This window comes from Glossina fuscipes, unplaced genomic scaffold (assembly GCF_014805625.2).
Source record: "Glossina fuscipes isolate IAEA_lab_2018 unplaced genomic scaffold, Yale_Gfus_2 26, whole genome shotgun sequence".
NCBI classification, from domain to species: Eukaryota; Metazoa; Arthropoda; class Insecta; order Diptera; family Glossinidae; genus Glossina; species Glossina fuscipes.
Window position 1 is genome coordinate 8,373,716 of NW_023998421.1, and position 26,432 is coordinate 8,400,147.

The following is a 26,432-nucleotide window of genomic DNA, read 5'->3' on the forward strand; positions in this document are numbered from 1 at the left end:
ATACGCGCAAACAGTTTAACGTGGGTTCATCATGATTTTGAGCATAGACAGAACTGCTCTTTGAAATTAAAGTAAAGGATGAAGGTTTTCATCCATTTTAAGGAAAAGCATGATCTTTAGGATTTCTCTATGCATCACTGAAGGTTGAGGACATACTCTTTTTATCAAAACGTTTATAACATTCAGACCGAAGCTACATAGATTCTATAAAGGAGATATACAGGCTTGACTAGCATGAGAGGCTGAATCGATCTAAGTGTGTCCTATCGCTTCGTTGTCCGTGCCTTCCTCTCCCCACTTGTCCCGCCGTCCTCTCCTCACCATGCCTTTGTCGGCCTCTCTCTATGTCTGGCCACCGTCCGTTTATCTATGCTTTCGTTTGTCACTTTCCTCCTCTGTGGTCTGTCCGCTTATGTACCTTCACATTGCTTATGACATACAGAGGTTTATATTGTTTTACAAAAACAAAAGCAGCGTCACAAAAATAACTGCGGCAAAGAAACTTGTGAACTAATAATCGAAATGTGATGAACTTTTGACACATGGTTTTTTTGGATTTGATAACAGTGGCGGATATCTATGTGTCTATATGTCATCCTATGAATTTATTGAGTAAAATGTTATATTGTCACAATTCAAGAGGAATGCTTTGATTTAAGCTTCGAAAGAGTTGGCCTCGGATAAAGAAAAGGTGTACGTTACCCAAAATATTACTCACCTCTAGTCGAGCCTTTTGGGTCACAAATTAGATGCAGTCTTTAAGACAAAATAGGTTTTCTTGTACAAACAGTGAATAATTGAAACGATCATCTACCGGAATCTTAAAGTTACTAATAGCCAGAAAAGACAATGACAATCCATCGAAACCGATAAAAAAAACGTTCCTCAGCAGGCAATTTGTAATTCTATGGACTCGGAATTTTATTCTGGTCTCCGTGTGTCTAATGTTAGTACACTTTCTTTAACACTCCGTTCTACAGATGAGAAAATTAGTGAATTCTTACTATCATTGTTCCGTTTTTTGCGTATTCGATAATTAATTTTGCTCACTCCCTCCCTACTCCGATTGCAGTCATAACAACCATTATCTTTTGAGAAAAACGTTTCTTTTGATAAACTATAAAATAAATAAATATATATTTAGATAAGAAAGTTTTCATATCTCTAAAAATGTATTGGTAAAAATGAGAGAAAGTAATGAATACGAAGCGAGCAGAGAATATGAGAACTAGAACGTGTGATCAATAAAATTATAATTCCATGAATTTTATTTAGAATAAATGAAAGCTTTATGGTAGACGACGGCGCACCATTCAATACCCTACCTTATTTTATTTAATACAGTCAACTATATATCAACATTTCAAATTAAGGCTTTATAGGGGAAGTGGTCGCAAAAAAAGCGATCCGATCCGAACTATTTTCAATCGCACTCATCTTTGCATCCATAACATGTCAGTGTGATAAAATTTGATCAAAATATCATATAAAAGATTTGCGACTTGTAAGTCGAACAGAAGAAAATAAGATGGACAGACGGACAGACAAGGTTAAAATCATTTTCTGTGTAGTACGCAATGACTGATTGTACGATTTTGAAAGGCTAAAAAGCGGATACATGCATAAATGAAACAAATGGACTACAGAGCTAATACTTACATAAATAAGTATACATAAGTATATATGTACATAGTATTTTCAAAATACTGTTAACATTAATTGAATTAAAAGCAATAAACATTCAATTAAATTTCCAGTTAATACAATTGAATTTAAAAATCCTGAACGATCAAACGCGTTCATCCCCAGCATCACCGAGGCAACGCCATACACCGCCTGTTGGCCCTACGATAACAAAATTGAAGAAAAAAAAAAAAGCAAAAAAAGTTTTATTGATAAATCATTTCGAAAAATTTAATATTAATTAAATTTTTTAATAAAAGTTGACAATAAAAGCAACACGAGCGCACATAGATCACAATAGAGTTGTGAGCTTGCAGCCGTCACAGGCAACGGTAACATTTTACCTTTTCACAATTGAAAATGAAATTATAAAAAGAAAGTGTTAAATAATAATAACGTGCGGTTAACGTTAATGGGAGGCGCGTAACTTTATGATTCGTGTAATTTGTAAAAAACTTGTGCAAAACGAAACCAGATTATGTTTCATAAATTACTGGTTCCATTATTCTGCCTTATTTACAACTTGTTGTTGAAAATTTTAATTTCATCATTTAATTGAAGTAAATTATTTTATTGATTTCACGCATTTTCCAAGACGCATTGCTATGCTTTTTCTTTCTCTCTCTTTCTCTCTCTCTTTCTCTCGCTGAAGTGGAACATGGAATGCAAAAGAAAAGAAAAGAAAAGATTATTATTTAATCTCAATAATTAACTCTGTATTTGTTATAAGCTAATTATAACAGATTGAATGAAAGTCGTATATAGAGTTTTGCAAAAAAAAATTGCTAACTTAATTCAAAAGAGCCGCAATAAAGTGTTTTCGCATTTGCGTTGGAGTTTTTCGTTGCCTTGCATTTCTTAAATGTTACTTTTTACACATTTTTCTGGAAAAAACTATCCTAAGAAAAATAATAATAATAATGGACTATCGTATATATATGCATATGTGACCGTATATATATATATATGGGTATATATATATGGGTGTGTGTAAGTAAAAGAAATTTGATTTATTTAAAGCAAAGTAAAGTCTATGATGTCTTCCATGTAAAGTACGAATTTTTTATAATCCAAGGTATTCCATATTATCCGACAGACGGTTGATGTCCATCCATACCCATAACACGTGATCACATGTCGATAAATCAATTAAATTTAGTCGACTTTCATGGTGTGGAAGAGGCAAGATTATATTCCATCATAACTCATAAAAGGAAAAAGTGTTTTTAGGCAGGAATAGCTTGCAGCTTCGACCGCGTCACATATCAACTTTCAATTATGTAGGGATTATCCAAGCGTTTCGAGCAACCTTTTATAAAGCGTAAAGAACTTTTTGCTTTATTTGCAAATTTGTTTATTTTTTTTACCTAACAAATCACTTAGAGAGATGAAGGGCACAGCCTAGTAGGTGTGCGCCTAATCGATAAGTATTATGACTAAAGATCAATCAAAACTCTTCCATTTTTTCCACCGATTCTTACCTACTCGTCTATTCATGCGGCCAATTCGCTGAATATGAAGATAAAGGTCTTTTTTTGCTTTAGTGGATGCCTTTAACGACGGATTTGAAGGCCTCGAGGAGGACAGAATAAATAAATAGGAATAAACCGCTAGAAATACTGCCTTACGTTTCTGCAAATACGCTGAATGTTTCATTAATTACCCATTGGTTCTTTGAAAGTTGAAAAGGAGACGACAGTGGACGGTAGCGACTACAGATGCTTAAAAGCTTTTTTTTAAATAGAAACTTTTTCGTAAGCATTGCAGTGTCAATAAGAGCTTATAATAATAATGCATAGGTTACTGTGCATTAATTTCACGTGTTGTAAAGCGCTGAAGAAATTTCTAATGATCAATATGAAATGCGACAAACACTAAAGATTTATGTTGATTCTAATTAAATACACACACAAGCATACTTATCTTTCTCATATCTTCAAATAGTTACAAGTTAGAAAATTATTTTCAGCTATGAACGAATCTTTCATCCCCACCGTCTGTATCCTTGAAAAAACTGATTTTGATGCTCTTTTACATCAGATACGATAGATAGGCGTGGCTGATTTTTTCCATTTTTGCAGAATGTGTGTCTCCTTTCAATGTGATGAATAATCAGCAAAAATATCAAGAAGCGGTGATGTTTTCAGTTTATGTTGCACTGTTGACGCGACTTTTACACTCGTTTGGTGCATTTTCAATACTAGCCTAGCGTGAAAGAATTTGCAATGTTTTTGATAAATTTAAGGGCGGCAAGACGGAAAGAAAGGCAGCTGAACAATTTTAAATAGATTCAGAATTTATGATGTGTCTGAAGTATCCTTCTGAGTAGGGCAAAATAATTATATGCCCATCCTGCCTGTTGTATCGACTTTAAAGCTTGCCGGTGGTTATGTTGTAAACACCATATTGAAAGTTGCCTAGGCATGAAATTCGTAATGAAGAAGAGGAGATAAAGAAAATAAGTGCAGTAATTTAGCTATTATAAGTTTATTACGGTTTAGTTGCCGGCATAAAGGAGAGCTAAGTGTATTCCTCAGCACTTGAACTAAGATGTCAAAATAGGTTTGTCATTAAATTTGTTACAACTACCAAATACCTATCGGCGATCTCAACGCCCATCTGTACAGCTAATCAATGAAAAATACTGAGTGGACTGTCGATTTGTTTTTGAAATGCTTATAGTAAAGAATTAAAAGGAGAGGTATTATATATCCTTAGTTATATCGAAAAATCAAGTTTGAAAATGTTCGCGAGTCGCGATTACGTAAAAGTACGCAAAGGAAATACAATTTTGTTGAATTATTGTTAACTATTGTTTACTAAAAAACTAATAAAAAAAAATATTCATATGAAATTTGGTCATCTAGGCTTTCATGATGGGACAAACAAATCGTTTTTAGTTGACTTTTTGTTTTCAATATACAACTGGTTGAGAGAGCGAGAGTATCTCAGATTCGTTCCGAGTCAATTCTCTTAGTTGCTTGAAAGTAATATTCGTTCGCAACGGTGATGGAGCATGGCTGGCACTAAGCAATATTTACAGAAACATTCATTTTCTTTAAGTACATTAATTAATTATCTGGAAAAAGCACAATGTAATTTAGTTAAAGCGTGAAAGCCTTGTTTTTTGTTTTTTATTTTTTTCTTTTCCTCTGATTTTGTAATAAGTTTTTCCTTTTTTTTTGCTTCATTTGTTTGCATGTTTTTCTTTTTATTTTTAGTTGTTGTAAAGATTTGTTAGTGAAAAAGGATGATGACGTCATCTTTAGAAAAAACATCATTCACAAGGACGGAGAAAACAGAACAAATATATCATTTGAGAGCGAACAAAAGCATCGAAAGTCTACATGGTATAGCGAGCGATAAGAAGAAAATTTCATCAAATGGTCAACTTCTTTGCGCACTTACCCCGATATCTTGTAAAGCGTCTAACAATTTTACAACTCTGTTAAAATCCAGTTCGAAAATACCGTGCCGTCTTGGCTTGCAATCATCCGCAACGTCATGGAAACATCCAAATAAATTATTGCCATTCCGACGTTCCACCTCATTGCGTTTGCGCAATTCCAAATCGAATTGTGCAAATAGAGTGAAAATGGCGGAAAACGGAATTGCATTAGCGGGGGCGAATTATACTGACGGCTCCGAAACCGGTAATGGTCAGGTTGTCAGTTCTACTTCGCGTCGCAAATTGAAATCATTAACGCGACCAGCAACGCGTAACGAACAACCATTAAAACGTTCCTTATCGTTGCGGAAAAATTTTAAAATCTCATCGAGCTCATTAAACAAAACGGAATCGTTAAAGCAACAGCAAATACAAAAATGTTTGGAAAATCAAGAAAAAGAAGAAAATCCCATTAAAAATATAGCAAAATCTATAGAAATCATCGGTGATAGCACATCCAGCGGAGATGAGCTAAACAAATCGCTATCTTTGGAAACAATTGTACTTGACAATTATGAAGATATACCGATAATGGTAAGTTAGATAATCTTTTTATAAAAGTGAAAAGCACGCAGAGCAAAATAGGTGAAAATAATATCGATTTTCATGTTGACGTGAGTGATTGTTGTTTTTGTTAGAATGTTGTTGTTGTTGCTGCTAACAATATATACACTTTATCAGAAAAATGGCTAAGAGAATAAAAATGAAAAAAAAAAAGCAAAAAACAATTTTACATACAATGAAGAACATACGTATAACTTAACAACGAATTTGGTAGTTAGGTAAGTGAACAAACTAAAACAAAAGCTTTAAGAGCCATCAAGTAAAGAGGCTTTTTCCTCTTACCAAGAAAACATATTTCAAAGGAGTTCAAGGCTTAAAACATACAATCAAAACGGATACGTTGTAAACTAAACTTAGATTGGCTTTTTTAAATGTTCATATTGTGTATATATGTGCATGTGTATGTGCATGTGTGTGTGTGTGTGTGTCTGTCCTAGTTGCGTTACTAGGCTTTGTGAAAATAGTTTGTTTGACGTGACGTCTATGGACTCTGTAAGCCAATGATAATTCTACTTTCCGCTCGTAAAGACTTCTTTCACTTTCTCTGACAAGCCTCGACACAAGGAGAATAGTTCATGAACTCGTTATAAATTTCCATCAATCGTTTTCGCTTGAAATACTTTTTTCGCGCTTATTTAAGCTTCGCGCCGTAGATTCAATTCGAAAATTCTACTCTGGCTTTCCCCCCCCCCCCCCACTCGAAACCATCTCTTTCATTTCCCTAATTGTAGTGTCGGGTGAATAGACCAAACTTTTCGGATCTGTTGTCATCTAAAACGGAACAGAGTATAAATATAGCCGAACGTGGAACCAAAACCACTACAGATCGTGCATTAAGTTTTTTACATACTGCATTAAGAGGCCTATCGGAGACACCATGCAGCATTCATTTTTGAGTAGAATGACTAGAATGAGTGCCTGGCTCATCATCAGTTATCAATTGAAATCATTATTACGAAGTGAAAACTTTTCCTAACCTCAAATCTTTTCTATTATTTATCACTTTGTTAAATGAAAAAAAACTTCCGTCCAATTGAACCATGACTCCGCTTATCAAAATAATGTTGATAAGCCTAGATTTCTGGATTCTCTAGTCTTAAGATTGTAAAGCCTTTAGTTTCAAAGTTTGATCTGAATTTTAATTATTTTTTTTAGCAAGTAAAGAGGAGCTTTGCCTTGTTTTGCATTCACATATTGAACGTACGCGCTACATATTTTAACTTCAGTTTAAATCGGTCCCGAAGTTTTACTTTCACTAATTGAAAGTTTCTATAATTTTTAGAAATTCTTTGCACGATCGAAATCTTTCTCAGATTACCACGGGAAGATCTTTACGCTAAGATCTCCGCCTCACATTGCCTCAGGCCGGTTTTAGCGAAAATCTCACAGCAATCGTACTCTTTTCGTTTTTAAATTTCATTTCGTGGCTTTAACATATTAACAGTTCACTTAACTTGTTCGACAAATTAATTCATACTCATATACATGCCCACTGATATTTTAAGAAAGTTAAAACCTCAAGTCCTTCTAGAAACAATAATGAACGCTTGCATATATTTTTGTATTCCTCAGGTCCTATAATTTTCAGTTAAATTTGAAAGCAGGCATGGCAGGCATCACTAAGAATATGCCTGCAATGGGTAAAATATTGTAACTGTCAGCCTGTTTCAGATATAAATTTAAAATTTGAACCAAGTAAATGATAAGATCTTCGATCCTACTGAGGTCACTAATACCAAACGTTACCCACGACAGTTGATCATTTTGAACCATGGCTTAAACGGCCGGAATATCAAAAAGGCTAAAACAAATTCATTTTTTTACATGGCATCTGTCCATCCATCGTCAAAATCGTTAACGCTAACGCAACATGCGGAGAGAATCCAACTAGAAAGTGCTAGCCTTCGTGTATTTCGATTAGTACCTGTTTGCATAGATGAATGCAGCATTTGCTAAGCAGCACTTTGATTCGTAGAAGGGTACGAAAAAATGGCACCATTAATTTTTTTTGCGGCCAAGAGGGAAGATTTTTTATTAGGATCGTATCTACGAAGAAAAGGGGAAAAGTGTGTAACTAGCGATGGGTCGTATTATACTTTGAATAAATTACTTTTTATCGCTTTTCTGAATTTAACGTATTTTTCTCGAAAAAAAAGCGTGCCCCTCTAATAAACGCTTATGCACCTGTGCAAATAATCTCTTCGGCAAACACCTTACATGATTAATCAGATTTTTATCGCTCATGCGAACAAGTTTTGATAGTTAGTTTACATCGTCATGATAAGAGACTCTTATATATGTATGTATTTCTCATTTATTTCGCTACAATATGCGAAATATTACTCATTTTTTCTCATTCTCTCTCTTTTTCTTACTTCACGACCAACTGTGATTATCACAAACAAGCACAAGCAAAACCAATCATGCATATCTATGTAAATATGAGTAGATTTAAAGCCTATGTTTATTCCATACGTTTCCATAAGAGAATCTCTCAGGCAAGTGACGAAAATTGAATAATCGCCGCAAGTTTTGTACGGATAAGGGGTGATTTCAACCTCGCTTGCTATTAACCTCAAAGATTGTGAAATGTTTCATGTTATAGCATTTCTACTAAAAGAATACGTTATAGAAACAGAAATGCAATATCTTTTTACTCATAAAATTCATTGATATGTCTACGTAATATACGTGTATGTATATACGTGTATATATATGTATACGGTGGCTGGCTTTGAGACAACATATTGTTACGGTGGTAATATGTGTAGGGTTTCTTGGCTTAAAAGTTTATGTAAAGATTTCAGTTGATATTTGCAAGCTAACGTGTGGCCAACTCACAATAAGGCAAACAAATAAAAAAAAAAAAAAAAAAAATTAACCAAAGTGAAGTAAATAGTTTTTATTTTTTATTTTGAAAAACAACGAGAACATTTCCTCTTACCATAATATTGTTTAATTATTTGTGTTAACGCAATTTAGTGCTTGGCTTGTTTTTCGTTAACTTTCATTTTTTTGTTTTTTTTTTGCTTGCCTCGCACCATGGGAAACATAATTGGAATACAATAACAATTTGCTTAAAATTAAATAGTGAGAAGCGTTTTTTTTTCTGTTTTTTTTTTTTGTGTGTAAATATGTATAATACTGCATGGAAAACTTTATTATAACCTTTAAAGGGTCAACGACTTGAAATATATGAAACATGAAATGTGCATTTGTGGTTACATCGCACAAGTTGCCATAAGGTTACTAATAATATCACATTAAGTTTAGAAAAATTATTATTAGATAATTAGAATTGTGTATGTGTAGGATATTAAAAATAAAGTATTTCTTAAAAATTTTTCTTCTCATTATTCACCTTAAAGTTCATTTTTTAAACATTTGTTTCCGTGACGAAGGAAGCATTCCAGTACCCAGGCGTTGTTTTTGCCAACCATCGATCCCACAAAATACTCATACCGTATGAATGTAAGATTTCAAGACTGTCTACTCTACTGCCTAAAAGATAAAAAATTTAATTTTTGAATTAATTTCATAGGTGAAGTCTGATTGTCATCAGCGTAACTACGTTTGTAAAAAAGCTGAAATCATCTAAGAGAGGAAATCACTGTAAATTTGTTCTTTTTGCTGAGTTCATAGATACTTTGAAACTTGTAGAAAACGTTATGAAATACCTGTGTGAAGGAAAAAATACTGCCAGGAAGCTACAGCATAGTGATTTCTAGCTTCTCTCAGGTGACTTTGCAAAGTGTTTATTACATTCTATGCAATTTGTGTTACAAAGAGCTATTAAGTTTATGCGAATGTGTGTAGCGCACAGAAGGACTCGAGACATCCACCTTTCATTAGACTCAGAGTCAGTTTCTTCTAAATCGATCTAAGCTCTATCTGTCCATTTGTCTGTCTGTTTTCGTTCAACTTACATATCGCAATTTTTGAGGCATCTTGATGAAATATGGTACAACAACATGTTTTATCTCAAAAGCGTATGCTGTTAGAAATAGTTCGAATTGGACCAGCATTTCGACCACTCCGCATATAAAGCCTTATTTTAATAAGTTGTTATATGAATGACTATGTTAAGCGAAGTGGTATGCGGAGTTGTGGGCTATTTTCATACGTAAGCCTATCTCCACTCTTGCGAGCAGAAGTATATGATGAAGTTTCCGATATGAGCTCGACTTGAAAGATTTATCCATTTCCCTGCTGCATATCTTTTTACATTTCGCAACATACCCAAGTGGAAAACGCTCAATTTCATTTTTGTCAGCTATGGTAAAAACGGGATCTTCTAGCAAAAAATCTTCAAGGAAAAAGAATGAGGACGAATACGTGAACATAAAAGAGTAGTTTTATGGTCCTGCTGAATTGAAAGGAGGAGATTAATAAAAAACCTATTTCAATACAAAAAACACGTCGGCATTCCGCATTTCGAGACCTTAGATCTTTTAAAACGGTATACAGTGTAATTTTTTTAAAAAGAGTTACTTTAGTTGTTAACAAAAATTGTTTTTTTTTGTTCGAAAGTTAAAGTTTTTCTTTGGAATCATCATTTCATCAATCTCACAAAAATCAATGCTTTCAAAATCGTGTACGTGTTTCTCTAGCTAAAGATATGTAGATTAAATCATTTTTATTTTTTGCTTTATACAAATTCGTACTAATGCATGCTGCAGACGCTTTCAAATTCAACACGGTATCATGAGAATGACTGACGTGCTGACATTTTTGAATACTTTTTACCAAAATTTTTCATTTTAATACCTAAGTATTGTTAACCCTTTGCACTCAATACAAAGCCGAATATAACATATTAAGTATTTGAAAAAAAATAAAAAAAAAACATTTAATAATTTTAAATAAGATCATATTGAACACGTAGTTCATAGCTTGCGTAAGAAATGCAACGTCGAGGCACATTCAACATAGGAACGGAAAGGGTCAATAACTGCTCCTCGTATGGTATTTTTCTAATAATATCAAAATGTTAAAAATTAACTTTTCCTTTATCTGTTGCGTCGTTTCTCCGCCTTAATAGATAATACCCTACACCGTCCTACATATTCATATAGCAACCTTTCAAAATAACTCTTTATAAGGAGAGTAGTTAAAGAAGCCGCATCCATCGCTGGACCAGAACATGTCAGCGTACCAAACTATCTTTAGAATCGGGGCATTTAGATTGAATACAAGAAAACAAGACGGACAGACAGACGGACAGACAAACTTATGTCGATTCAGAAAGTGATTCTAATTCAGTAAGTGACTCTGAATAAATCGATATAATGATGAAAGGTCAGTCTATCTCAAGCCCAAACTTTGAATATTACGTGCATCCGGACAAACTCAATATACTTTTGTACTGCAGAAGATCTAAGGTATAAAAACGAAAACATTAGAACCTTCCTAAAAAGTACTGGGATTAAAGTTGGGAAAAGCCACCATTGAGGAACAACACAATTAACAAACACATGTTTTAATGAGATGGGTGCCTGGAATTCGCCACAAAATCATATTTCTGCGTCTTACTTGTTTACGGGTGACACTTGAGACTTTCAATATAAATGCATGCATTTAATATTGAATTCTGACTCCCCATTAGAGAAGTTTCTCATGAATTTGTAACATTGTACGTCATGGTTACTTTCATGGTAATCATTCAAGTGAGCTGAGGACTATTTTCTTCCAAACCTTATATATATATATATATATATATATATATGCATGATGTGTTTAGTACTTTTGATTTGTACTCCTAGTCGAACCCTCATCTATTTTATCATAGTCGTAGCTTTCATTCAGGAGCCGTACAAGTTTTGCAAACATTAAATAGTAAAGGCTCAATACTTTCGAGACAAGATGTAGAGTGTAAATAAATACATGTGCAATGAAGTTGAAGAAGAATTTCCTCTACTATAATAAGCAGATTTTTTTTTTTTTTTTTTCTGATTAAGAAAGGGGACCGAACTTTTGTTTCTGGAAAGCAAATCGATACGCTGTTCGTACCAAGTCATCGTCGCTATGGTGCTTTTAGTGTTCTTGCTGTTTTTTTTTTTTTTCTTTTTTGTTGGCGATAGGCCAAATAGCACGGATTTTGTTGGTATATTTCCCGTTAGTTTTTACAAATCCAACAAACCAACAAATACTCTTACTATTTATTATGTTGGATACGTAGATTATAACCTTGCCAATCTAGAGCAGCTTAAGATATTAAAAAATATAGTTAAATGATAAATAATTGTAAAGTCTATTGTTTTAATTTACTCAGAAAGAAAAAGAATCCATTCAGGGAAATTTATTGATAACATTTCAAAGCCTACACTCATCTTCAGCTCTATCACTTATTATAAGCGAAAGTATATTTAGCGCGTAAGATAAATGAATACATTGCACCATTCATTCAGATTACAAACGCTACGTACGTAGCATGCAAGTGTTATTAACAGTGACAAGGTACGTGCATATATTAATATGACCTTTAAAAGAAAAACGTACGCCTTTACCTATGAACAGGCAAAACAACCACAAATGAATGAACAGCAGCAGCAGTTTTTCATTTGATGAAAGAAGCTTTTTTTCATATTCTTTTTTTGTTTTTTTAAATTACAACAAACAATAAATAAATTGTTGTTGTTAATGTTGCTAATGCCATATGCAAAAGGAAAATGTGTATTCTCTTTAGAAATTTGGGACAGAAGAGAAACAAAATGCTTTAGGGACTTGTCAACAGTTTAATTTCTGAAGTCAAATGGAAAAAATCTAAAATAAAAATGCACATGTAACGAAGGCAAACACTTTTTGCTTATCAACATCTAATTTGAGGAAAAATTATCTTTCGCGCAAAAAAAATAATATGCAAAACTTTTAGCAGGTAAAACAATAAGTTTAATTTGCAATATTAATCACAGCTAATGCCGCCGAGCTCGTTATGAAACTTGATGCAAGAAAAAAGTGAATGATTGACTTTTTGGATATATGAACTTAGGCATTATCGACAATGACGCTTGATGAGCTTGTCATTATCATTAGTTAGTAAGAAATCGTGACACTAGTTGAGTCTTTTAGTACTTTTCTGAGTTTAAAACTTGATTCTATGTAACTGATAAGCAAGTGCTAGCTTTACAATCTTTTTGTCATATCTAATGGATCTGAATCAAATTTTTGCAATCGTCCCTTAAGAGATTAATTTTATCATTTTATTTCTTACATTTAAAAATAAGTTTCACGAGTCCATAGGAAACACAGGCATCTTCGCTAGGTTTGATAATACTTCGTTCTTCAATAATGTGGGACTTCTGCTGGGTCCAAAGTTAATCTTTCATTTGCTGTTTTTTTCTACGGCAAATAAGTTTACTTATTTTCCAAGGAATTTCTTGACTCATACGTTACTAAGAAGCTTTATGATAGATTAATAAGAGCTCTTCTCGAGTACACAGAGTTTGTTTGTGCCTTAAACTATAATATCCGCAAGAGTATCCACGTATCTACAAAAGTAGCCGAATTGGAAAAATCGCGGGTTCAAATCTTAGAAGGATGCCTTAGTCGTAGCTATAGTGAGTAGGCTCTCAGTGGGCACTTAGCATGCATCCATTAATATGCTATCACTCTCTAACTCCGACGCTTTCCTGACTTCTTTTTGACCATCATCTTGCTACACGTATAAGGAGCATTTACCGATCATTGAGTCTTGGGCGCAAGCTTACAGCAGGCAAGTTTATATCGCATCTCTTTTCAAAAGACTCACTGAGTGACAAAACTGTTGTAAGGTGAAGTGGATTCTCATATTTTGCGTTTTGTCGCATTGTTGAGTCAATTTAAAAATGTTTCACTCTTCAAGCTTTAACGAATACATTAATTCATTCGCTGATGATTCCTCTTCAACCGTCAATTATATTAAGTGTGCTAGTCTCAATTAAGGCGAAGCCGACATGTTTCATATAAAATGATTCGTCACAACTTCTGATACTTTGTAAAATATTTACACGCGTCGTGAATTATCCACTTGCTGTTGCATATTAACAATCATATGCGTGCCGTAGTCCTAGGTAATTGTAAATCAGCTGATTATACGAGTTTTGTAGCTGAATATTAGAAAAAGAGTAAAGAATACGTGTAAGAAAGTCTACCTGGCCATGTCCTCTTTTTATATTCTACACCATTTATGATGTGAGGGCATATAACGTTTCTGCGGATGTTTGCTGCACGATGTATACCGATCGATTGAGGATCATTTTCTGAATCGATCTAAACATGTCTGTCCGTCTGTCCGTCTTGTTTTCCTGCATTCACATATTTGATAAAATTCACTCCACCGACATGCCTTAGGCCAACGACAGACGCTGAAAATGGTTCGGATCGGACCGCTTTTTCAACCACTTCTCATATAACACTTAATTTTGAAAAGCGATTCCTTCGAATAACTGTAGAGTGGTGTAGAGTATTTAAGAGCGAACCTTGTCTCACTACAGCGTTTTCGCTTCTTGTCTCCCTGTTTAGGTTTGCAATGTTCCATTTTTCAAACTCTAGTAATGGAAAATTGCAACTAAGAAATATGTGTCGAACTTCGCGTCGATAACTGTATAATATTTTATTTATATGTGTTATATATGTTATAATATTTTGCAGTCATTTCGAGGTTGTTTTAAATTTATGGGAAAATTGCGTCAATTTTTAAACTTGATCTAATGAATATTGTTACCAAATATCAGGTTTTTAATTATATTTTTTGCGACTTCCAACAACAAACTGATGGATATCTGCAACTAAATCGCTTTGCTTTTCGATTTTTGATATCTATTTCAGTTTATTAGCAAAAAGTGTTAAAAGTGCTGAAGGTATACCTCTTACTTCCGTAGTGGGCATAAGAGTTGTTAATGTAAAAAAACAAGATAAAACGTTAAAGGCAGGCATGGCCGCTTATCAAATACTTTGCACTGTATCGCCTAATACCATTTATAAATTCTTCGTGTCATAAAATATCAAGAGTATTATGACCACTTTTATAATCTAGCTAAAGCATAAACGCCTATCATAACTTATATTACTTGTGATAAGAGTAACGCGGGTGTATGCAACACCATGAAGGACTTTTCCTTCCACCTTTTATAAAAATAAGTTTCTAAATCGAGCTAAACCTGCGTGTCTGCCCGTCCGTCAGACGTACGTCCATGTGCTTTTTGCTCGACACACACTGGCCCTGGTTCGCGGACAAACCCTATTAAAAATAGATAGATCCCCCCACTCCAATGGAAGGTGCATATGAAAAAGAAAAAACCCAAAAAATCGAGGCCCAAGTGGCTCGTAAAGACTCAGTGCGCACAGTGACCAGTGTTAAATAAGGGCAACATCCGTTTTCCTCATTTTTCACTGCCCAAAGGCGGATTGTAAAGCTTCTACATGGCAAGAAGTCGTAATTTGTGATATTTTATAACGAGAACTGGTGACAAATTGCATTAATCAAAGCGGTGTAGGATACCTAACGATTGGTCTTGCTTTCAGAATGACCACGACAGAGATAGTTTTAAATCTAAACAAACTTCACTTGTATTATGCACTATATGTTTAGCAAGTGTTTGCATGTTTGAAGGGAACCACGAGTCATAACACTACCTGACCATCACCGTCACCGGAATTGTATTAAAAAGTATTTAAAAGTGACGCTTGAAAGAAATTCTTAAGGTTGACCTTGTGACTTCTTAATAGCTTCCTAGAGGAGAGAAAGTGAGCGAAAGTACTTTTAATTTCATTGGTTGAGCAAAGGAATTTTTATTCTTTCGAAACTTTAAAATTGCGGTTTTAAATAGAAATGTGTAAAAATGATGAAAAACCCGGAATACAATTTCACTGTGAAAAATTTCCAAACACGAAAAGCAACATGGCACAAAATAAATGTAACAGCATTGCCTTGCAAAGCAAAAAAAAAAGTACAAATATTTATGGTTAGGTGATCGTGAGCAAATTGAAATTGAATTTTGCTATGACAACCAGTTCCCATAATTAGAAATGAAGAAAATTGATAACGAATTATGCGGTTGGATAAAAACAAAAAAAAAAAAAAGAAAAGAAAAACAAAAAGCAAAAAGAAGTGATAATGAAAATTTTGCCTTTTCATATTATACTTAAGTCTTTAACGAATGCAGAAAGAGAATAATCATTAAAAAGAAAGTTAATTAGAAAAATTTTTCTTTCACTTAATGACTGATAAACCATTTATTTGTTGAAAGATACTTATATTAAATATGTTGCTTTTTTTTTTTTGTTTTTGCAAATGCCTTCATTAGTATGTATGATTATGTTTAGATTATTCGTCTACAGTTTGCTACGGTGCTATGCACGCTTGAGTGCTTTGCTGTAAAAGAGCAAACAAATCCGAAAAGAAAAAGAAAATCAAAATAGAATTGGCTTGTTGTGTTAACATGCGAATGAATGTAAATTTGATTTTCTACTCAACCATTAAGTGATTGGTAGGTTTTTGTTTTGCAAACAATCCTAGAAAGACAGAAAGATAGTTGTTAAGCAGTAGCAACTTGCTTTTTTTTTCTGCAATCAAAAAGCAGCAAAAAAAAAAAAAAAAAAAACAACAACAAACAAACAAACCTTAAATGGGAGAAAAGATTTAAAAATTTAAAAAAAACCATACAATTAACCGCAACAAAATTACGAATGTTTACAGCAGCAACAATAACAACTACAACAATAACAAAAAACAATAATATTTGCTTTAGCAGAAGCAACCGCAGCAACCACATGACTATGAAAAAGTATTTACCATAGCAATACGAAATTTAAGCTCCAACATCAGCGAACCATACATTCCACTCTTAACAATAGCAACAATAACAATAACGATTACATATAACACTACTACATTGCTTGAATGTTGCTTCATTTCATTATTTTGATTGTTAACGGCCAGTAGCAATAATAAATGCCATTATTCATTCAGCTTTGATCTTAACAAACGAATCGCAAAAGTATTAATAATAATAAATTTTCTTATCCAAAAACCAAAAAACAGTCTCTGAATAAAAGAGGTTCTCCGATAACTGCCGCAGCAGCATCAACAGCAGCAGTGGCAGTGGCAGCAGCAGACATCCAAATACGACCGTTCTCTTTGGAAAAGGAAATTGCGACAACGACTCTACCAGCAACTGGAAACGGAAAGATAATCAAAGTACCCAATAACAACAATAATACTGCAACTACAACAACTACATGTCACTCGCAGCAGGGAGTGAACGTATTATCATCGCCCAATCTTAAGTTGACACCGAAAACACCACCAGTCACGCCAGATTCGCCGACCACCTATTTGAACGATGATTTAGATTCTTCGTATTCATTTGCCACAACGACATCGGGCCGTTCTACCATGTCTTGTGAGCATCCCTACGTCGCCAGGTATATATCAAAAATTTGAACGCATTCGCTATCATTTTAGCTGTATATATATATATATATATGTATATAATATTTTAGAAATGGCACGACTTTTAGCGGTCGTAAAATGAAATACGTTGTGCACTGTTCAAGTCATGCTGGCCAAGTTGGTTCTAATTACTTAACGCCAACCCAAAGGGCTCAACAGCAAATTCGTCGGTTGAAGGAGTTACTTTGCACTACCCGTCAAGATTTAGAGCAAAGAGATACAGAAATTTTACGTTTAACGCGTGAAGTTGTTGAGTTACGTTTATTTAAGGCATCACTTAGTTCACCAGATGAACGGTCGGCTTCCAGCGATGCGGTTACCGTACGCGAAGCTGATTTAAAAACTTCGCAAGATGTTTCGCCCATTGTCGATATGGTCGATGATGCTCAGAAATCATCAAGTCCTCGCCATCATGCTCATATTCATCATCGTCATGCCGCATCTTTACAACAACAACACTTGCAACATGGTTCTTCTCATCACGTCATGCATGTATCATCTGAAATGCAAAGTTCCTTTGCCGATTCCGGTCATTTTGAAGATTTGACTTCGTCGTCGGTTCATTCAAAGGACTCTTCGTTTACGCCTCCACATACGCATGATCAGGCATGCGGTAGCGATGAGGCGACAGGCGTTGATGATTGCATATCGTTAGAACAATATGAATTGCAACGTCAAGAACTGATACGTTTATACGAGCAACGTATTGAAGATTTGATACGTAATCAGGACGCAAACACAAGCGAAATTAAGCGTACCAATAACGATCGCATCGAAGCCTTGTTGCAAAAGTTGGCCGAATGTAATACACGTTATGCCGACATTGTACCCGATTATGAACATGCTAAAGAGCGTATTCGCGAGTTAGAGAAACAACTTGAGGATCTCCAACGTAAACTCGTTGAACATGAGGAAAAACAAAAGCAAATGTATTTGCACATGTATCAGAAGGGTCAAGAAGCAGAACGTATTGCTCGAGCTGATCAGGTACACAAAGTTCAATAATTTTAATCGAATACATTCACTAAAACAATTGTAGATAGCGGATAGCGGATAAATGAGATTATCAGTTGATCAGATTACTCTTTAAAGACAGACCAGGGGGAATGGGAAATAAATTATGTTCGGCTAGACAATCTTTTTTTAAGTGACTTGGCATCATTTAACATCCGTCGATAATTGTATAATTATCATATCAATTAACATATATTTATATGTCTCCTTTTATTTATACGTAGATTTTTGTTTTTTGGATCACGAGTTGATTAAGTCCAAAATATGTACATTTTATAGGTTCTTCACGAGCAACATATTTAACGATTGATCTCGTAGCGGAGAATGCAAAAAGAAAGTGAAAGAGGAAGCAGAGCATAGCCAAGATTCAAATTAAAAAGAAAAACGAAGCAAATAACAATGTTATTGTGGACCACGGCCCACCATTCAGTACTCTACACTAGCTTGCTTAATACAGTGATTCATATAACTTTTCAAAAAAAAAAAAAAAAAAAAACAGTTACATGAAAGTTACATGGAAAAAGTGGCCCTATTCGAAACATTTCCTTAGGGCAGAACAGGCCGGTCAAGTTTCATCAAAATGTCTCAAAAATTGCGACCTGTGGATTAAATATAAAAAATCATTGACAGACAAACAAACCTAGGTCTATTCAGAAAATATATAATAAAAAGAATACTCTCGCGTAGAGAATAAGACCAAAGTTAAATACAATAACATACAGTAGCTGTGTGGACCTAAACCTAGAAACTTATAGTAGCAATTTATCTCTGGTTGACCCTTGGGTTAAGCCAGCTCTCTGGACAATTTACATTATCATGCAAGCCGTGTGAAAGGAAAGAGCTTAAAATAAAATCAGTAAATTACAACAAAAACAAAACCGATGATAAATTTTAAAATAGCGCATGCAACGTACATACGAGCGAGACGAGCGAGAAAAGTTGTTCGTCTGAATTTACAAGGATTTCCCATATTATTTTACTTTACATCGATCTTTCTTTTCTACTTGAAGGTATTGGAATTGGCACACCGAGCACCACAAAACAAAGTCTCCATAAATGAGTTGCTGCATCAATTGCAATCCACACAAGATGAATTGGAAAACATACGTGTAAGAGTTTTCAAAGTATTTGTCGTAATGTTTACACTATTATTTTGCGTCTTCCATTACTTTTGTGTTGCCTATTGAGAAGATCATTGTCAAGAAAAAAATCAAATTCATTTCTGCTCTCATTTTTTGTTTTGTTTTTTTTTTTTTATTTTTATTTTTTTTATATATGTTTCGTTTTCCCACCAAACAAACACAAATCTTAGCCAAAAATACACACAGCCAACTACACTGTAACTAACATTGTCATCCTTGTTTGCTTGTATGTGAACGTTCTAATTGTCCTAGATTTTGAAAATTAATATCCCCAATCTCTTAGAATAAAAGTTGGAAAAAATTGAAAAGTAAATGCGAAATTTAACATTTTGCTTAAACGTAAATTAAATATAAATTGTTCCTTTTTTACCTTACGTTATATACACGATTTTTTTTTATTAATTTTGCGACAGCCTTATATGCAAGTGAGTTAAGCAACAGTTATTGTTCGTTTTTCTTAATTAAAAAGAAAAATTTCAATTTCTATAACCTAATTAACACAGCAAGTAATTAAAGCGATGGATAATAGTTTTGTTTAATAATAATATAATGTGTGTGTGTTTGTTTCTGGAATTTATTCATTTATTTTTCTTCTCTGTTCTTTGTCGTATGTTATACTTTTGTTTTGTTTTGTTTTTTTTTTTTTTTTTTTTTTCTTTATAATATTCTTTTGGTAGCATTGGAGATGAATTTTTTTTTTTTTTGATTAAATGAAATTAAGAAGAAGTACAGTCGAAGCGGCTGGAGGCATTATACTAACAAAAACTTTGATATCAAATGAGTTGAAGGAGACTATTAAGTATAATGAACGATTGTATTTTTCATGATTTCAAAAAAAATTAAAAAAAAAAAAAAAACAAACAGAAAATTATATTGTATTGTTTTATAAGATCGTAGCGTTTTTTGCCTTAACAATTTTTTATTCTTTGTCGCCACGATGATAAGGAAAAAGAAAAAAAAAAAAATTGCGTTGGGCCACAGGCTCACTTAAATACCCTGCACCACCCCAGAATTACGATTTTTCACCATAACCAGTTAGATGGATAGTAGTAGAAAAAATAGCCCGATCCGAAGCATTTTCAATAGCGTTCACCTTGAGGTCAAAATACGTGGGTATACCGAATTTCATTAAAATATCTCAAAAAACGCGGTCTGTAGGTTGCACACATAAATACATGGACAAACGTCAGATAGACAGCGGGACAGATAAGCTCAAATTGAAGTGATTCAGAGTTGATCGGTTTAATAAAAGATGGGTTTCCCTGGTTGAATGCAAGAAAACAAGACAGTCAGGTGGGAAGACGGACAGACAAGCTAAGATGAATTCAGAGACTGATTCTGATCGACTCAGAAGTCGATACAAGTATGATAAGAGGTATGATAAAACCCATGCAAACTTAGTATACCGTTACAACATAAGTAATAGTCTAGGGTATACAAAACGGAAAAAAGGTCTGCGATTTGTTGAAATTGACAAGAAATGCCCAACGCTTTAAAATTTTTCTTAAAATAGTTACCGCTAGTAATACTAACATAGTTCGCACTTTTGACTCTTGTCTAACTCGCTACATTGGCCGGCTGGAACGTTGTCGAACTTTAAAGTGCCTTTTTTCCGCTTTCCGACCCCGTTTTCAAGTAGTATTTTATTTCGTTCTCAACTTTCTTTAGTACAACGTCCAGAGCTCCGCCGCTCCAGCAATACAGTGATAAAGAATAGATATCGGGAATGATGTTTTTATGATGTTTAATGTTCGAATGTCTGTGGCAAATCAATATATTGGAATAAAAACGATAACAGTAAGACCCGGAAAGCTCTAGGAGATGCTTTTATTTTAGGAAAAGAAGGAAAGTAAAAAATGGTACGAACTTATAAAATAACTCATTATCTAGGAGGGCATGGTTCTTCTACAAAAAGAAGAGAAAAGAAGAAAAATTTAATTCAATTTCAAATATAAACGTATAAACACATATATATAAATATCTACATGTAAAAAAAGCATTTTGCATGTGTTTTGCAAGTAGTTGATGATATTATTTGAGAACATATTCTTTATATATTATGGCGATTAAAAAATTGAGAAAAAAAAAAAAACAAAAAAAAAAAAAACAAGATCCAATAGTAGTTTCTTTCTCAAGTTCGTTTCCCGAATTTTAAGTTCAAACTTTTAAGCTGCAATTTACAAAATTTTTATTTATTTAATTTCTTCTTGAAATCAGCAAAAACAAAAAAAACAAAAAAAGAAATATTAAAAAAAAAATAATTAAAAAAATTCCTCATAAAAATATCTATATATATCAAAGAATTCCTACCAAAACTATATATTTTATAGGCAGCAGAATGTAGAAATGAATGCGGCAGTAATCATGCTCTCCTTACTGCAAAAGAGGCAATTTCTTTATGGGTACTTGGCGCGCGTAAGGTTTGTAAAACGATTTGTTTTAGAATTTTTTTTTTTTTTTTTTTTTTTGAATGGGTTTTGAATTAATTTTTTTTTTTTTATTATTTGTATGTCTTTCTTTTAATTTTTTTTTTTTATTCTATTCTGCTATCGTTTAGTAAACTGAAACCGACTTACGTTATGCTTTTTCATTATTACTATTATTATTATGGTTGTTATTAGTACACTTACTTTTCTTATAGAAATCATTTTTTACGTTCATACATTTGGATAAATTCAGTTCATATCATTTTAAGTTTTCATAAAAATGTCTTCTTTCATAAAATCGTTGTTCATTTTAAAGCAATTGGTGTGGATTTGTACTTTTTTTTTTTTTTTGTTGTTTTCTTTTTTGATTTGTTTCATTTATTCATCTTGCCAAGCGCATTCATTTTACATAATGATGATGAATAAAATGTATTTTGATATCAATACAAAAACAAGTAATATGCTAACGAAAACAGGTATACAAGTAGCTGTAGGCGTAGGTATCTTAATAAGTATCCCCTCATCATTCAAAGACATGGCTTATGTTACGAGCTTTTTCTTGTCCGAGAAAATGATTTACATTTGCAGTTTGCTTTAAGTTGAATAATATTGCTAGCGAATATATAGACTAGATCGGTCCGTCTGTTTGCGGTCATAAATACATGTATTTCAGAACAAAACAAGTAAAATTATTATAGTGAAACACGGCCAACTGTCAAATGCCCTATCCCACCCCTCAGTTACACATATCTCGACTTTTCAAGATCATACAATATGTGGCAACTGACAACCATTTTCAATGGCGTTCGTTCTAGATTCCAAATACATCAGTGCATTAAAATTTTCTCAGAACGTGTCAAAAATGGCGACCTTTGGACGGAACGGACAGAAGACGGTCAGACATGCCTAAATCGACTGAAAAAATGGTCCTGAATCGATTGGTGTAATAAAAGGAGGGTCTCTTTCAACTCCTGTTGCGTATTGCCTACACCCGCATCAAGTAATTATTACCTGCACCACAACAAATGTAGGGTATAATGAAGGAACAGCTTAGTTAAGGTATTGTGCATCGTTGGCACGCCTCTTGAAGCTATCAGTTCAAAAGATGGTACATTTGGGTAACGTTAGGAAACGAACCCCCTGTTTACCAGGAGTAATGTCTGCTGATAACTGGCTGCTGGTAGATACTTATCTTATCTCTTAATTCCAAAAAAAATCGCCATGTTTTAAAAATGGAGTACAAATGAAACCACACAGCCCCTTCTTCGATTTTGGATGCAAATATTTCTATAGAATATAATTGAAAGCATATGATACGTAGCACATTCAGCGTTCAACGCTCATAAGGGTTTAGCAGAACTATCCTTCGAATTAAAAAGTGACACGACTACACCTATCCAAAGCATCGAGGAAATGTATTTTAGAGTCAAATTTGTAGTGTTGCCTATTACTTGAAGATAAGATACTACTTTCAAAGGATGAAGTTATATTTTAATTCTACACCCAACAGATCTCCTTGCATTCTCTTTCTAAAAAAACGGGACGAAGTAGTTCGCATTTTCGATATAAAATTCCATTTCAATAGCAATTTCTTTGATTGGGGAATTATTTACTAAAGTTCACTACAGGTTTTTTTCATAACAGCGGGCAGCAGTTCAATTTGTTTGCGTTTCTAGTTATGTTTTCGAGTCAATTATTTTTGTGCAAAGGCAATATTGCGCCGCTCGTTTATTAATAGACTGAAAAACAAGTAACAAAATTGTATCCGGTCGGGACCGGATCTTTTATACCCATCACCGTTATTCTAAAAAGCACAAAAAAATTTTCATGCTTTATAGTATGAAGTGGGAGCGGCTAGTCTTTTCTATTTTCAAAATCAATCTTCGACGGGCAAGCATTGTAAGCGTGTTTGTTCCATTTTTTTTTCCACATATGCAGGCGATTCCTTGAGTTTAGACAGACTGACAGACGGACATTCTTATATCGATTTATAATTTGATGCTGATCAAGTATATATATGCTATAAGCGATCGCTAATGCTGTCTGCCGGGCATTGTAAACGTTTTGACCTGATCTTTCGGCGATGTGTATAAAAAAAACAAACATAATTTAATTAATGAAAATTTTGTTCTAGTGCGCAAGCGGTACGGAGAAGATAGCATTTTCGCTTTTTACTATTGTTCTTTTTATACATCGGAAAACTACAAGGCTAAGGGCTTACTTGCATTATGTCGCTTGACTAAATCTTTTAAGTCCTTTACAAGATTTTTTTTAAATATTTTTTTTTTTTTTTAAATAGTGGCTAACAAAAGCGATTTGAGTCATTCGAGAACGTTTCTGAGAAATTCCGTTATCAATTTAGACTTAAGACTTTAGTAGTTCTATATGTTTTGATCATATTTATCTAATGTTTTCAGATGATTTTTGGTTAAAATGTATTTTAATGTTCTTATTTCGTTTATATATCGATCAAAAATTGAATCGAACAATTATTATCTAATGATGGAAGGCCGGAAGCCAGCTAGGTTATGTTTACTTATCCAATGTCTGTTCATGACAGTTCATGTCAGTTTCGCAAAAACTGAAATAGATATATGAAACCTGATGTACATGCGTCAGTGCGAATGTGAGCGATTACTATGCGCGCGAGATTACGTTTACTATATTACAACACAATTTTACAACACAAACTTTGCCCCAAAAATATTTATCGGATCCGTTTTCAAATTAAATTCAAAATGGATAAGGGTCGCGATTCAAATCTCAGTGCAGTAGAGCGTACGTAGTCGTGGCAAAAGTGAGTGCTTGGTGCCTGCTAAAGGCATAACACCGTCTAGGCATCCATTCCCTATCTCTTTCGTTTTTCTCACTTTTGTCTGACCAACACTGTGCTACACGTATAGGACACATTCTCTAGAAGTGATCGGTTATGTTAAAAAATTGGCTAACAAAAGATTTTCTTTATAGTTACGGGGGTAGAGTGTGATAAACATCACTATCTTCGCTTCCCGATGAGTATAAGTTACTTAGTAGTTTTTAAAAACACTTTAGTTTGTTTTCTTTCGTTGAGTACATTTTGTTGAAGAAAAAAAAAAAAGAAAAGAAAATATCACCCAAAGGTATGTATGTACATGTAAATAACAAAACTATTTAAACGAGTTACACAGTCATTGTCAATATATGCAGGGCCTCAGCCATGATATATACATAGATTATACATTAATTTTCAAAATATTTAAAGCATGTCAAAATCCTTAAAAAATATCAAAAGAGAAAAAATAATTCATTTATAAATTTTAAAAATCATTTCATTGTTTTTTTTTTTTTTTTTATTTTTTTTTTTTTTTTGTCTATCATTGTTAATCTTATGTATAACCATGAAAAACGTAACTCCGTAGAGATTCCATAATATGTTTATATAAAAGAAAAGAAAAGAAAAAAAAAAAAAAGAAAACAAAAAGAGCTGCATCAGCACATACATACATTCTCTCGATATGTTCCATGACCATATGTATATAAAACATTTCTTTATTTCCATTTATAATTTCATTTTCGTTTGTTTTTTTTTGATTTTATATTAAGTTTAAAAACAAACAAATAAAAATGTCTTTAACAAAAAAAAAAAAAAAAAAACAATCATTTTACTTATATGTTTTTAAAACAAAACTATATATATATATATATGTGTGTGTATGTGTATGTATAGACCATTTATCGTCGCCTACTGGAAGCGCAAAAGAACCGCACTCATGTGGATCCCGAAGTGACTTTACAATTTTTGAAGAGCGCCGTCTACTACTTTCTAACGGATAAAGAGAACTCGCAGGGCCATCTGCAGGCCATCGAGAGTATTTTAGATTTTAGTGAAGCCGAAAAACAAAATATTAATAAAGCACGTACTGGAAAATAAACAACTAAGTAAAAAGCAAAGTTAGGCTATATAGAGAGTTTTTCACTAATGGCGCCTTTCATCGAATTTCGATTCCTTGATAGGCCTTATGACATGTTTCCGACGATTTAAAGAAACCACTATTCACAATTCTTCCAATTTGTTTTAGAAAACGATGCGAGACGGCTGTCGCCATTGACTACAACGAACTGGCCTCATTTTTCGAAAAAATTAGATATGGCCCATGAACTATGCATTGTACAGTTAATTTTTTAAGGATAACGTTTCATTCCATACATAATACATAAGCTTTCGCTTGTTAAAGAGGTAAAAAAATTCCTCTTTCCTGGGAATTTTTTTTTCCTTTTTTTGTGAAAATCACTCGCCATCCTCGCCGATAACGTTAAAGACGCGCTGCGAATGATTGGCTTAAGGCAGTAAACTTTTTAACCGACGTCACTTTATAGTGCAAAATGATCTCAAAGGTGCCTATTTCCTGACACCAATGCCGTCTTCGATGTTATTTTCATCATCACCCGCTTTATCACGATCATCTGCAAATATTCTCTCCACTCCTTCGCATTTCTGTGCCTTACCGAAATCGAATCATTCGAAAGTACTTATGCCGGTTCGAATTTGGCTCTAGAGCACCTATTGCTTTGATCGAAAGAGAATTCTAATAATGCAAAAAACAAAATTTGATTAATTTGCAAGCATTGGAAACGAAACAGATCAATGTTCCAAAAAAAAAAAAAAAAAGAGAAAAGTGTAACAAAAGCAAAGGATGAAAAGGCGCCTCTGTGGAAAGAACCTATATATATATATGTATACATAA

General features: G+C 33.6%; 1 protein-coding gene across 4 annotated transcripts in view; it reads left to right on the plus strand.

Moving 5' to 3' along the window:
• LOC119635550 overlaps positions 1-26,363 on the plus strand; it is a 31,218-nt gene extending 4,855 nt beyond the window's left edge. For 2 of the 4 annotated variants that reach the window (XM_038030401.1, XM_038030402.1), the window contains exons 3-8: positions 4,905-5,665; positions 16,716-17,098; positions 17,177-18,113; positions 19,151-19,249; positions 21,613-21,702; positions 25,415-26,363. In XM_038030401.1, coding sequence (XP_037886329.1) covers positions 4,934-5,665; positions 16,716-17,098; positions 17,177-18,113; positions 19,151-19,249; positions 21,613-21,702; positions 25,415-25,618 — 2,445 coding nt within the window. In that variant the 5' untranslated portion in view covers positions 4,905-4,933 and the 3' untranslated portion in view covers positions 25,619-26,363. Of the gene's footprint in view, positions 1-2,141; positions 2,244-4,904; positions 5,666-16,715; positions 17,099-17,176; positions 18,114-19,150; positions 19,250-21,612; positions 21,703-25,414 lie in introns of those variants that run through there. The other 2 variants (XM_038030403.1, XM_038030404.1) reach the window with 2 other exon arrangements.
• The last annotated feature ends 69 nt before the right edge of the window (positions 26,364-26,432 follow it).